We start from the raw sequence: 12,930 nt of genomic DNA, 5'->3' as shown, positions 1-12,930 counted from the left end.
ATTTACAGTGTCTGAGATGCTCGTGGCAAAGGCTCCGGCGGGAGATCAAAGGAGACAGAACGACAGAGCTAACACGACGTGGAGCCGCTGAATAGCGATCAGCTGATCGTGCCCGAGTAAAAGACAATCCGTTCGGGTGGGCAGAAACACGCCTGTGTGTATGTAGGTACCTACGCGCTTTGCCTGCGTCGCGGCAGTGCGTTCGTGCGTGATACGCGCCTCGTGCGGCCCCATGTTTCCGTGTGTGAGTTCGTGAGGCGTATACTCGCGGCACGTCTGTCAGAGAATAAATATAAGATCGGCCACACGACGACGGAACTTATAATAGTTGTAGCTTCTAACAGTCCCGTGTGCCTGATTGCGCCACGATCTTCTCTGCTCCCTTAGATTTTCTCCTCAACCGTCCGCCTCCCCCCCCCTCCGGCCCCCTTAATCGGAAAACACGAGATAGCGTTTACAATCTCGAGTCGCACGGAGGACCAGAACTCTAAACGAACAAGAGAACACGGGCCTCAGTTGCAGGATACATGGAAGAAGAAAGGGACGAGAGGTGAAGAAGACGGTTCTGTCCGTTCCAGAGCGCATATCGCAGTATTCGTAAAGGAGAAATGGCTCGTCCTTCCGTCAGCAATCCGCTCTCGTGCCTGGTCGCGCGGCAGATCGACGACAAAGTCGACCACTGCAAACGTCTCGTTAACTCCAGATTCGACACCTCCGAGAATCTATTCCGGAGAGATCTACTGTCCCATTATGGATGCGTTAATGCAATCGAATTCTCGAATCAAGGAGATCTCCTCGTCTCCGGTGAGATATTAATAATACGCACGACTTTATTTCGTTTCGCACGGCACTATGCCCGTGGACTTCGATGACCGAAGTTCGACGGAAAATTCATACCGTCTAATGTTATGAATTATTTTGCAACATCGCGACACTAACAATTCACTCTCTCATCCCTTAAATTCGCATCTCTCTGTAATACACTGAATGAACTAACAAGACCGGCGTACGCAGTGCGATATTACTCGATCCATTAAATCTGACAGGTGGCGATGACAGAAGGGTACTTTTGTGGAAAGTGGAGCAGGCGATACGAGGTGTGGGCAAGCCTGCAGTGATGAAAGCTCAACATATTAGCAACATCTTTTGCCTGGGCTACGACAGCAGTAAAACCAAAATATTTTCCGCGGGGAACGACGACCAAGTGATTGTTCACGATCTACGAACGTATGGATACTTCTCTTCCAAATCGACCTCGTATCTGACTCCTAATTAAACGTAATTCATCCTCGTAATTAAACGCTTCTTCGGACGTTTCAGGGGCGACGTCGTGAATTTTTTCCTGCACGAGAAACCCGTTTACGGCTTGTCGATCCATCCGCATAACGACAACGTATTCGCTAGCGCCTGCGACGACGGAAGAGTCTTAATCTACGATATACGCAGATCCAGTGCTATAGAGAACTTCTGTTTAGCACAGTACAAAACTGCTTTCCACTCTGTAATGTTTAATCCCATGGAGCCCAAGATGCTCGCTACCGCCAACGCCAAGGAAGGCGTCAGCCTGTGGGACGCGCGAAAGCCTTTGGAGTAAGCGTTTACCATGAAACGGTTTATTAAAGTGCGTAAATAGAACGTGTGTAGTAATCTGTTTCCTTCTTTACAGACCTGTGCTACGTTATGGGAATGGAAGTTCGGAGCAGAGTTGTATGAATGTTAGGTTTAACGCAGCGGGGAATAGATTACTAGCTTTGAGGAGGAGATTACCGCCTGTGCTTTACGCAGTGGATTCCTCTACTCACTTATGTCAATTCGACCATTCCGGGTATTATAATAGTTGTACAATGAAATCGTGTTGTTTTGCTGGAGATAACGACGAATATGTTCTTTCCGGTGAGTATTAATATTATAACAGATGGAGCTTGTGGAGAAATGAAACAGAGATTTCTAGTAAACATGGGTTTGTAAACTAATTGTTCTTCGGACATTCAGTTTTCTGTGCGATAAACCATAATTCTTCTTATGACCACAGACAGCCTAAATTAAATGCTATTTCATGAGTTCCGTGTGTCGACAACTAACTGGAGACTTCGAAATGATTGATAGGTCTTGCTGTGCCTTACTAATTTTGTTTGCATTCTCAGTTATGCAAATTTATTTGGAATAATCGTAGTTTCTCTAAGCAATCGAAAGTACATACTCCTTATCGTGTTATCTTGTTGCGTATGGACATGTAAGCGACTGTGAAAATGGCAGTTCGACTGTAGGATAGAGCTTATGGACTCATGTTTGTTAAGACTTAGCACTTCCTGTAAATATTATTATTCGGTTAAGTTTCTGCCTGTAGTCTTAAAACACCTTGTACGAATAGCTTTAAGTGTACCGCTAGCGTTCATATGCGTAATTCAGCTTACTGTTTTAAGGTTCGGATGACTTTAATTTATACATGTGGAAAATTCCTTCCGAGGGTGTGCGATGGGTATATTCTGCGCATATGGTGTTACATGGCCACAGATCCATTGTTAATCAAGTGCGGTACAACCAAGCTAGTTGTATTTTTGCTTCATCCGGGGTTGAGAAGATTATCAAGATTTGGAGTCCGTTTTCTCTTGGACACAATTGTTTAGGTGAATTGAAGGTAATAGCAGAATAATTCACACGATTAGCAGTGGATTCTATGGTTTCTTATATATTTCTATTTGTAGAGAGACGCTGGTAATCAAGAAAGGCAACGCAGAGTATTTACACATGACGAATACATCGGATTGGTATTACGTAGCGGCCAATTCATGACACACGATTACAGCCACCAATCGACTAGCGAGGATCCAAGGATGATGGCATTCTTTGATTCTTTGGTACAGCGCGAGATCGAGGGTTGGAGTTCTGAATACATGACATCAGAGCCAGCTAGTGATTCCGATCACTATCCTCCACCCGACTATGCCGATAGTACAATAGAATCCGATGGTACCCTTCTTATGTCCAATTTTTAAGATATAACGATACCGAGTTAATAAGGGAAACATTGTCGCCTATACTTAAATGGAACGTTAACGCTCTCCTTCCTTACAGATTCTACAAACTCCGATCGCCAGCTGATGTTAAATATTTTGACAATAACCTCTCACAGATCCTCCGGAGGAGTAGTTCCCCAAAGACCTTTGGAGACTCCGAATCGCATAACGCGGCTGATAGCAAATCGCAGAGAGAAACTCATGAGACTCGCAGCTATGGACTGCGGCGCACCATTAAATAATACTTCTACCGCGGCACCTGGTCCGTCCGCTTCGGGCTCCGCTAGTGACGGGGAGAATGCACAAGTTAAATGTCGGTCAGAATCGAAATCGAAATTGAGGGGTGTAAAGAGGAGGCACCTTAAGATTTCCGGGATAAGAAGTAGGGCCAGAAGAAATTGTGCTGGGTTACAAATTAAGAGTGACTCCGATAGTGACGAACAACCTGTTGACACAACTCAGCCAAGTACTAGTTCCGGTGTGATTTCGAGAAGATCGCGATACGTCGCGAATACCATTGAGAGCGATACGAAACATTCGAGTTACAGCAGCAGCAGTTCAGAGGATAACGATAATTCTGGTAAGCGAAAACATTCGAAAGCCGATTCCGATACGTCGGCGGAGATTCATAGAAGGAAGCACGGGAAGTGTAAAAATAGCTGGAGAAGTGATAGTAGCAAAAGCAAAACCAAACGGTCGAAGGTTGATTACGACACAGAGGAGGAGAAGCCGGACTGGAAGATTTATTTAAATGGCGGCAGCGCGGCTAAAGTTGAAGAGGACGGACCTTCGACGCCTGTGAATGACTCGTGCAAAGTTCCTTCAACACCTGACAGTGGTATTACATCGGGAGTATCTACGGTAGAAAAGAACGGTGAACAAGTACAGAAAGAGCAGAACGACGCGGAGAGTTCCGATCATGAACAGAAACTGAAAAATTTAGAGTTTTTTAGAAAAAAAGTGGACGTAGCAAGAAGGAGCTTTCGTACCCGACCGACGCCTTTATCACAAACCATTTCAACTACAACTGATTCTTCCGATTAAACTCCTGCTACCTTCACACCTTTCCCTTTGTACATAATTAATCTGTGATTCCTTGAAGTATATTTTTATAATACTAAGTTTGATCACACGCAAATATGGTCGGTTTTCTTTTCTATCTTCTTTTAGGTTTTATTATTTTTCTGTTATCTTTATGGGTGCTCTTGTTGATCATAAGGGCCCTTACGAGGATAAATGTTTTATCGGAATTTCTTATAATACAAGAAACCTTCATAGCCGTTTTATTTGAATCTCTCGCGATACAAGACTGCTCCAGAGTAATATTTCAAATTATCAGAGATAAATGTGTTTCCACCGTATTTAATAATCTTGATTGCCACCTAATCTGAAATCAAGTATTTTATAATTCACACAAAAAGTTATATATTTGATGGTCTTGGATCTTTAAAATTACTAACGGCCGACAATTTAATAATTTCGAAAGACTCGATTCATCATTGCAACACGTAAACATGTTTGGGTATGACCATTAAATCATATGTAATCGAAACTACAACAAAATACCGCCGAGAATTATAGATAAATTAATGTTACATTAGCTATAATAATGCGACTCAGCTAATGCGTATTGTTGATATGGTTTGTAAGTGTGATGGAAAATAATAAAATAATAAATTGATATACATTTTTTTTTATATGTTCAGCTTTGAAGACAAGTTAAGAATATTGCATTATTTAATCCTTCATTTATACTTCGATATTAATTTATAAAGCAAATAAAATCTATCGCCGCGATCAAAATTTAAATTTCTCAGTCCATAGGAATTCCAGGAATATAAAATCCAAATAGGAACCAATTCTTATGTATATGATCTCATTGTGGTCTGTAGATACACACTTCCTTCCTGTAATGATGGGCGAAACCTCCTTAGTCTTTGAAACATCCTAGAACCGATACATGTAGTATTCTCTGGCTTGTAGTTTCATTACCATCAACTATTTAAAATGTCGTACTCAAATATACCATTGTCAATTAAATTTAATATTTGTTTGTCTAGTTTTACATACATAATTTTAAGATGCAGTCTACTGGCATACAATTTGGATGTTAATAATGTTAAAGTGTTCGATGTACCCACAACTTTGAATCATAAACGCGGAAGTTACTTTGGATATTCCGTAGCACTTTACGCAAGTGGTGAAGATTCTGTATTACTTGTCGGAGCCCCCAGAGCAAATTCAAGCACGTTAAAAAGTGTAATTGAACCAGGGGCTGTATATCAGTGCCCAATAAATGATACTTGTAAGGAATGGATTATCGATGATACTGGGAATGACTGGAAATTGCAGAGCTATGATGACATATATCAGATTAAGGATAATGCATGGATTGGCGCAACAATTGCCATAGAAAATAGAACTGATCCCATGATTGTGGTATGTTCAGATTTTATGTTATACTTTTATTAATTTTCTTTTATATCCTCATTCTGATTGTACATTTCTAATCATAAATAGGTTTGTGGACCACGATGGAAAAGTAATGTAACTCGAGAAACATACAACTGGTACATGAATGGTATCTGTTACTGGACAGTACTCAACGGCGTTGAAGCATTTGAAAGAACAGATCAACATACAATTTTAACAAACCTGAATAACACACAAATTACTACCACCCCAGACGGAAGGAAAATTTATAATTTGGGAATGGCTGAAATTGGTTTCTCCGTGCACATAACATCCAATGAATTTCAGCGCTATCTTGTCTTAGGGAGTCCTGGTGTATACAATTGGAAAGGCTCGATCTTGTTAGAAACATCGCTCAATGGCAACATGCAACAAATAATTCCTTCGATTAAAGACGAACGGAAAATTTATTCCTACGAATATTTTGGTAAATATCACGTCTGTAATTTTAGAAAATTCGGTATACATAAAGTTTACCAGACATACATACACTTATATAATAAAAAGTAAATTGTGTAATTATTAATACAAAATTAATATATGAGGTATGACGAATAGCTTGAAAAGAAAAGTATAATTTATGATACTTCGTTTAGGGTATGCAGTAACATCTGGTTGTTACTTTAAGCAAGGAGAATTGTGGTTTGCTTCTAGTGCTCCGAGAGCTCAGAATATGTATGGAAATGTGTTAGTGCGTAGATTTTCTGGCAACAACAAAAAGCTAGAAGGGATAAAGAAAGTATCTGGTAATCAGCATGGCGAATATTTTGGTGCTTCTGTAACATCGTGCGACCTTAATGGAGATGGTAAAGATGAATTAATTGTTGGAGCTCCACAATGGGCAAAAGATATGGACGAGGGTCGCATATATATCTTTACCGCTTCGCATACTGTATGTACTATATGTAATATAAGCATTGAGAGAAATTCAGTCGTGAGTTACACGGATGCGTAGTTAATTTTAATTTATCGCTTAAAGCATACACTCATCACCACGCATTAATTCTAGGCAAGTTTTGAGCATCGATCAGTCGATGGGGAAATATTTGGAAGTAGATTCGGTTCTGTTGTAACTTGCCTTGGAGACATTGATTACGATGGTTACGCTGACATTGCTGTTGGCGCACCATACGAAGAGCAAACTGGTGCAATATATATTTTTAATGGGAACAGCGATGGATTACTTAAACATTATAGCCAAAGGATAATTGGCAGCCAATTTGGAAAGAACGTTCGTGGATTTGGAATTTCAATTTCAGATGCTCGCGACGTGAACAGCGATAAATACCCTGATATCGCTGTTGGAGCTTATCTGTCCGAGCAAGTAGTTTTGATAAAATCTAAGCCAGTTATAACAATATCAACAAGGTTGATTTATAAGGATAAGAAAAGGTTACTGAGAAATTCTACATCCTTCGTCATTGATTCGTGTACATTCTATAATGGTATAAATGCGCCTACGCATATTCGTAAGTGTACAATTAAAATCTTACGACATAAGTATGTATGTATATTAATGAATATAAACGTGTTTAACAAGATAGGTTTTATTTAGGAATTGTTAAGTTGTTGAAAATTGATCCCATGTACGGTAGAGCTTTCTATCACGCGGAGAAAGGCGCTGATAATATTTACAAGCTTCCTGAAACTTTGTACGTATCTAAAGACTCGTGCAGCCAACTTGAGATACATCTGAAGGTAAAGTATTTTAAGAACGTGGTGATCTTCCCGAGATAAGCTGTTATAACGTATATGATTGATACCTCTAGGAGAATATTCAAAATGTGATAGATCCACTCGAAATATCTATATCGGTTATTTTGGAGGAAGATTCACAAACTAATAAGAAAAGCACAGATTGGAAACTTTTTTGTACATCCTGTGCAATCGTAAATAAACTTCTTTCCAAAAGCGAATATTTAATAAAATTGCCATTTGCTGTAGACTGTGGCGACGATAATATTTGTACGTCAGATGTTAAAGTGACGCTGTCTACGAATTTAAAGTTGGATAACAGATACATTATTGGATCTACATCCAGTGTGAAATTTATAATAAACGCTTCTAATAGTGGTGAACCGGCGTATCAGGCTAAAACGCATCTATATATCCCAGAAATATTATCTCTTGCAAGTTTACCACCTTCGTGCATGGAAAGCTCTCTGATATATAATACCTTAGAAGTAATTTGTGATTTCGGGAATCCACTTAGGAAGAATGTAAGTTATATGAAAAGACGTTTTATGAAACACGATGAAATGAAATAATCGCGGTTTTTCATCAGAAAACATTAGAGCTGGAATTGGATATGAGGAAAGTTCGATTTGACGTACATGATGTAATGCTATGGACGACTTTTACTACGCAAAGCGAAGAAAAGAATTCATTCCATAGGGGACATAATTTAACCATATACTTTGATGTTGATGCTAATATAATAATCGCAGGGTCAGTATTACCATTTATTCGCTATTGATCGGTAACGTTAATGCTTGTACTTATTTTTCACATACATGCGTATTAGGAAAGCACGAGATGACTTGTATTCGTATTTTCTCCATCACGAAGATGAAGAAGCAAAATTGAGTAGCCTTCAATTCCAGCATATGTATGAAGTTCAAAAATTTGGCGCCAGTCCAGTTGATGAAGTTATACTGACAATTAGCATCCCAACATACTGGAAACATTCTACCGGCGATATACAAATTATTAATATCAACGAAACAATTGGTTATATGGACGGACAGCAATTTGATTGCACACCCTCAACTTATTTAATTAGCGAGTCCCAAAATCATTCTACTCATTCTGAGCTGAACGTACAGGAACAATTTTCAATGGGAACTAATTTGTCGATAAATTTGCCTCCTGAAAATAGAACGGTGTACATTAATTGTACGAATGCTGATATAAAGTGCACACGTATCAAGTGTGAACTGGGTCCCTTTATAAGTTCTTCGACTGTTGCCAAACTTTCATTCATATTGGACATCTACTTCTCAAACTTTAAACGTAAAGTCTTTATATTTCCCTTGTATGTTTAATTCCTTGAATTTGGCTTAGAAAAACTCATAATCTTTTAATTATTTATTACAGCGAATATGGTCGAAGGAAGAGACATTATATATTTTGTATCCAACGGGAGTGTCGACATTGCACAATCAACTATCATTTCAAAACTTGGTTACAAACCAAATAGTACTACTATTGTAGCTACAATGTTTTTGGGATCGCCAATAACGGAGACAGTTGCTACTGCGACAATAGTTTTATCAATTGTTCTTGGAATCCTATTGCTAATTTTGTTAGTTCTGGGACTGATTAAGCTTGGATTCTTTAATCGAAAGAAAAAGGAGGAACTAAAAGCTTTGATATCTGAAACAAATGTAAGTTTCCTGTAAATAAAGAAGCGTTATATCCTACATACGCAGATGTGTAGCAGATTTATTATGTTACAGGAAGAACATAGGATCACGTTGGAAACAAATTCGTCAAGGGAAGTTGTTGACTAAGAGCAGGTTTACTAATAGAAAAATATTCCTGTATACATTCTTTTATTCTTTACATACTATGTAAATAGAATAAATAACAAAATACTCGGCGTTCTATCGACATATATAAGGCATATGTTTTCCGAAGACCACCGGCGTGTTTATAAGAATATAATAAATCTTAGAAAGCATCAACTTGGTTATAAATCTTGCAAAAGCCTTACAATAATAAATATTCTATTTCGTTCTGTTTGTAACCTTCACTCAGTAAAAGCGAAATACCAGTAGCAACTGGTTTAATATGAGATTCGCGTAGCTTGTACTATACTTTCATGTTTTCCTCATTTAAACGCCCTATGTTGAAAATTCGATCAACTGCCTTTTTACATCAGACAATTCTAACAAAACGTGCATATATTTGTAACACTTTAGCTGCCGAGATGTACGATAATATAGCGCAGTTTGTTATCATACAACAATAAACACGTATAAAACATTCATTGTATGTATTCTTTAGTATGGATTTTTATCTGAACTTACATTAATCATCCAAACCTAGGCCTTTTGAGATTTCGTCCGCAGATAATTTATTTCCCGACGAAGGAGGACTGTCAGCATGTGGAGGCGGCTGCGCTGATGGCGGAGTATTTGGCGTGTAAGCTGGCGAAGGCGCTGGACGATTCTCCTCGTGGGGCTTCTGTATAAACAAAAATTACCGCGATCAGAGTACGATGTTTATAGCTTTGCATATCATGGAATACTTTACACTTACATCTTTACCATGCTTGCCAAGACCTTCTAAAGCAGAGCTGAAGAAAGAGGAACCAAGGGCAGAACCTATTCCAGACAGAAGATCTGATCCTGAACTTGGCTGCTGGCTGGAGTAGCCACCGGATGGTTGATAATTTCCGTAACCTCCTGAAGGTTGATACGCCGGTTGCTGGTTTCCACCACCTCCGAAAACACCACCAATAATCGATCCTAAAGCTCCCGACAACGGGTCACTTGGTTGACTTGGAGGATGCTGTGGTGGTGCAGGACTACCACCGCTGCCTTGTTTAACATGTATGTACATATTCAATTTATTGAAATTGCGAAGTGTGCGAGTATGATAATTTAGTTAAATCTATTACATATTGCAGGATAATTAATTTCAACAGAACCTTAAATTTACTGAAACTGTCTACTACTCGCCAGTTCCTACTAAAACCTTCAAGACAAAGATAGTTTCTAACAGATGATGTCATCTATGCAGTCATTCCCACATTCCATTATAAACTTTCTTAGTTCGAGTCATGATTCATAATGACAAAATTACTCTGTTATAACGGTGTGCTTTAATACAGCATTAAGTGTTTCGGCAACGAAGCTTATTCCATGAACTAATGGGATTTGAGATGTGTAAATGGGAAATCATACAATTATGATACCTAATGCTCCAAGAATCGAGCCTAACACGCCGCCGCCACCTGATTCTTGAGGGGGATAGCCCTGTTGTGCGTGCGAATTGTTTGATAAAGCATTGGTTACTAAGGTGCTCGCTAATGCTGCGCCAATCGAGCCGAGGTTTCCCAAACCTCCCTCGCTCTCCGTTTTCGACTTGGAAACATCCGATTTTTCATGGTCTTTTTCACCATCCTCGTCTTTCTTTTTCTGCAAATTGTAACAAATCTCAGATACCAACATACTTTTGTAAATTAAAATATCAAACATTCTTTGTTATCAAATTTACATACATTCATAGCATGCGCAGCAGATGCTATGCCTCCTGCCGCAACTAATCCTCCTAATGCCACACCAAGTTTTCCCAAGCAATTGCCAAATACATCTGCTTCCTCTGGCTTTTGATATCCTGGTTGATATCCATATGCTCCTGGTTGGTATCCAGGTCCTCCGTATGCGTCAGGCGGGGGACCGTATCCACCAGGAGGCGGAGGGCCGTATCCACCCGGAGGCGGAGGACCATAACCAGCTGGAGGCGGTGGACCATATCCACCCGGTGGCGCTTGCGGTCCTATCGTTGGGTACAACCCACCTGGTGCTACAGCGAGACAATTAATATCTAATACTACTTATAAACCTACCTACCGAATTACCTGGTGGTCCAAAGTTCGCTGCAGGTACGTCCGGCGTAGGCGCAGCTCTCGGAGAACGCGGCGGATCGACAGGTACGATCTCGTACGAAATAGAATTCACTTCGACATCGCCGTCAATAACCAAATGTGTAACTCTCTGATATGGTAGTCTATGCGGAAACTCTGTAAAGTGTCTGCCATTAATGGCGATTTTGTAACACGCGTGATCGCACAGAAGCATCATCTCAAATTCTTCTCCAGGTTGAATCCACATAGGACCCTCGTTCTCTTCTGCGCCCCAAGCTCCCGATACTATATTATTCCTGGTAATAAATCCTTCCGAGAAACGTGGCGAAACATGGATGGCTATGTCATCCCTCGGATTTAACGTAGGCCCTAATTGGTAATTGACGGCGAAACGTACAGCATCCGGTAGAGCTTTCCCTTGAATCTTTACCATTTTCCCAGGTACCAAGCCACCTTCGACGACCCCCACATAGGGGATTTCCTGTTAAAAGGTGGAAGCTTCTTAATGCAACATTCATCTTCAACTACCGGAAAACCAGGGCCGGCGTGAACTTTTGCGGGGCCGGGTTCCAAAATCGTGCGGGCCGACAAAAAGCATTTATATGTACTTTAAAATTTTATAATAATATCTATGCATATGCTATAATATATAATTTACGATGTGCTTTTCGTGGAGCGCGGGGCCGTTTAAAGCGTGGGGCCGGGTTCCGGGAACTAGCTGAACCCGCCTCGCGCCGGCCCTGCATAAAACTACAAATAAATCCATCATCTCGAGTTTTCCTTCTAAATTGTGTTTAGAAGAAGCAGAGGTACGTAAAATTTAAAATAATATGATACGCTATATTTCCCAGTATTTTGCACGTTACGCAGCATCTACAAACGCCGATTAAAGTCATTTTACAACTTCAAAAAGCATTTTATAATTCTACTAAATTCCCATTACGGAGAACTCCCGCAGAATATATACGATAAAGCTAAACTAATAAGATCTAAGACGTTGTAGATCGATAAACCATGTTTCGTTGCGACTATCGTATGCTATCGCAGCACTGCGGATGCCAGATACGTCATGGATCAATGACAATCATCTGCATGACACTGCTAAAGCAATTAAAGCAATGGTATGATTGAAGATACAGCAGGAATGGTACTTACAGGATTTAATACTGGATCAGATGACATATTTTATACTCGATTTTACGTTCTACGGGGACTGACACAATTTGTATTCCAATACAGGATCAGAATGAGGCAAACATGAGCAAACGCTACTGCTGGCTACTGCGCATAGGAAGACGACCCGCGGCTTCGCAGGACATGGGCTCTCCCACCAGAATCTGTGAGCAACCACAAGCTTCTGCTCCTCGATTATGTTGGTGCTAGTATCGCGCTTTTCGCCGTTGAATGCATACTTATATGCCTAGTCTATGATCGTTGCCATAACTACCCAGCGTTATAGTCAAAAAGTCGGAACCACTTTGTCGCTGACAATATTATATATATTGTCTGTTTTTATACAATATTATGTACCCTAAATTTTGTTCATTAATAATTAGTCTATACTTGGTTTTTAGTTATTTATTACGTGCGTGTACATACATATAAAGGAGCGTCACATACACATATAGCATATCGTGAAAGATTTTGGTAACAATATTTAGTACTATAATAAATGAGACATCAGTACTTCCTAATTTTAAATATATTAATTTATTACCTATGTAAAATTCTGTGATGCATTATCACGCGTTCATTTTCGGGACACTTGGTGACTGGCGACTAGTGTTCTGGATATGATCACGCATTTTCTATATTTTGCTTTTAGTTTGTTCATATGAAAGATAGAAA

At 39.8% G+C, this 12,930-nt stretch overlaps 3 protein-coding genes across 5 annotated transcripts; 2 read left to right on the top strand and 1 right to left on the bottom strand.

The window, feature by feature from the left end:
- The first annotated feature begins 21 nt into the window (after positions 1-21).
- On the top strand, positions 22-4,704 carry LOC143368387 (uncharacterized). Of its 3 annotated transcripts, none has more exons than XM_076811061.1 (8): positions 22-158; positions 517-804; positions 1,047-1,227; positions 1,321-1,590; positions 1,667-1,893; positions 2,424-2,638; positions 2,706-2,970; positions 3,076-4,704. In XM_076811061.1, exons 2-8 carry the CDS (start codon positions 609-611, stop codon positions 4,059-4,061), a joined length of 2,340 nt encoding a protein of 779 aa, XP_076667176.1. In that variant the 5' UTR covers positions 22-158; positions 517-608; the 3' UTR covers positions 4,062-4,704. The 3 variants fall into 3 exon arrangements, with proteins under 3 accessions (XP_076667176.1, XP_076667175.1, XP_076667177.1); XM_076811060.1 differs by having other exon boundaries at positions 23-162; XM_076811062.1 differs by having other exon boundaries at positions 25-162; positions 523-804.
- A 149-nt stretch (positions 4,705-4,853) lies between these two features.
- On the top strand, positions 4,854-9,463 carry LOC143368386 (integrin alpha-PS4). Its single transcript, XM_076811059.1, has 10 exons — positions 4,854-5,456; positions 5,538-5,916; positions 6,086-6,381; positions 6,499-6,958; positions 7,045-7,187; positions 7,259-7,708; positions 7,774-7,937; positions 8,014-8,501; positions 8,586-8,875; positions 8,948-9,463. The coding sequence occupies exons 1-10, from the start codon at positions 5,025-5,027 to the stop codon at positions 8,999-9,001; spliced, it is 3,156 nt and encodes a 1,051-aa protein (XP_076667174.1). The 5' UTR covers positions 4,854-5,024; the 3' UTR covers positions 9,002-9,463.
- On the bottom strand, positions 9,027-12,411 carry LOC143368390 (uncharacterized). The gene is made up of 6 exons (XM_076811069.1): positions 12,238-12,411; positions 11,077-11,563; positions 10,717-11,021; positions 10,411-10,633; positions 9,753-10,033; positions 9,027-9,677 (listed from the first exon to the last, which is right to left on the bottom strand). Exons 1-6 carry the CDS (start codon positions 12,262-12,264, stop codon positions 9,522-9,524), a joined length of 1,479 nt encoding a protein of 492 aa, XP_076667184.1. The 5' UTR covers positions 12,265-12,411; the 3' UTR covers positions 9,027-9,521.
- Between the last annotated feature and the right edge of the window lie 519 nt (positions 12,412-12,930).

Source organism: Andrena cerasifolii, chromosome 4 (genome assembly GCF_050908995.1).
Source record: "Andrena cerasifolii isolate SP2316 chromosome 4, iyAndCera1_principal, whole genome shotgun sequence".
Classification (NCBI taxonomy): Eukaryota; Metazoa; Arthropoda; class Insecta; order Hymenoptera; family Andrenidae; genus Andrena; species Andrena cerasifolii.
This window is presented reverse-complemented; position numbering and strand designations above follow the sequence as displayed.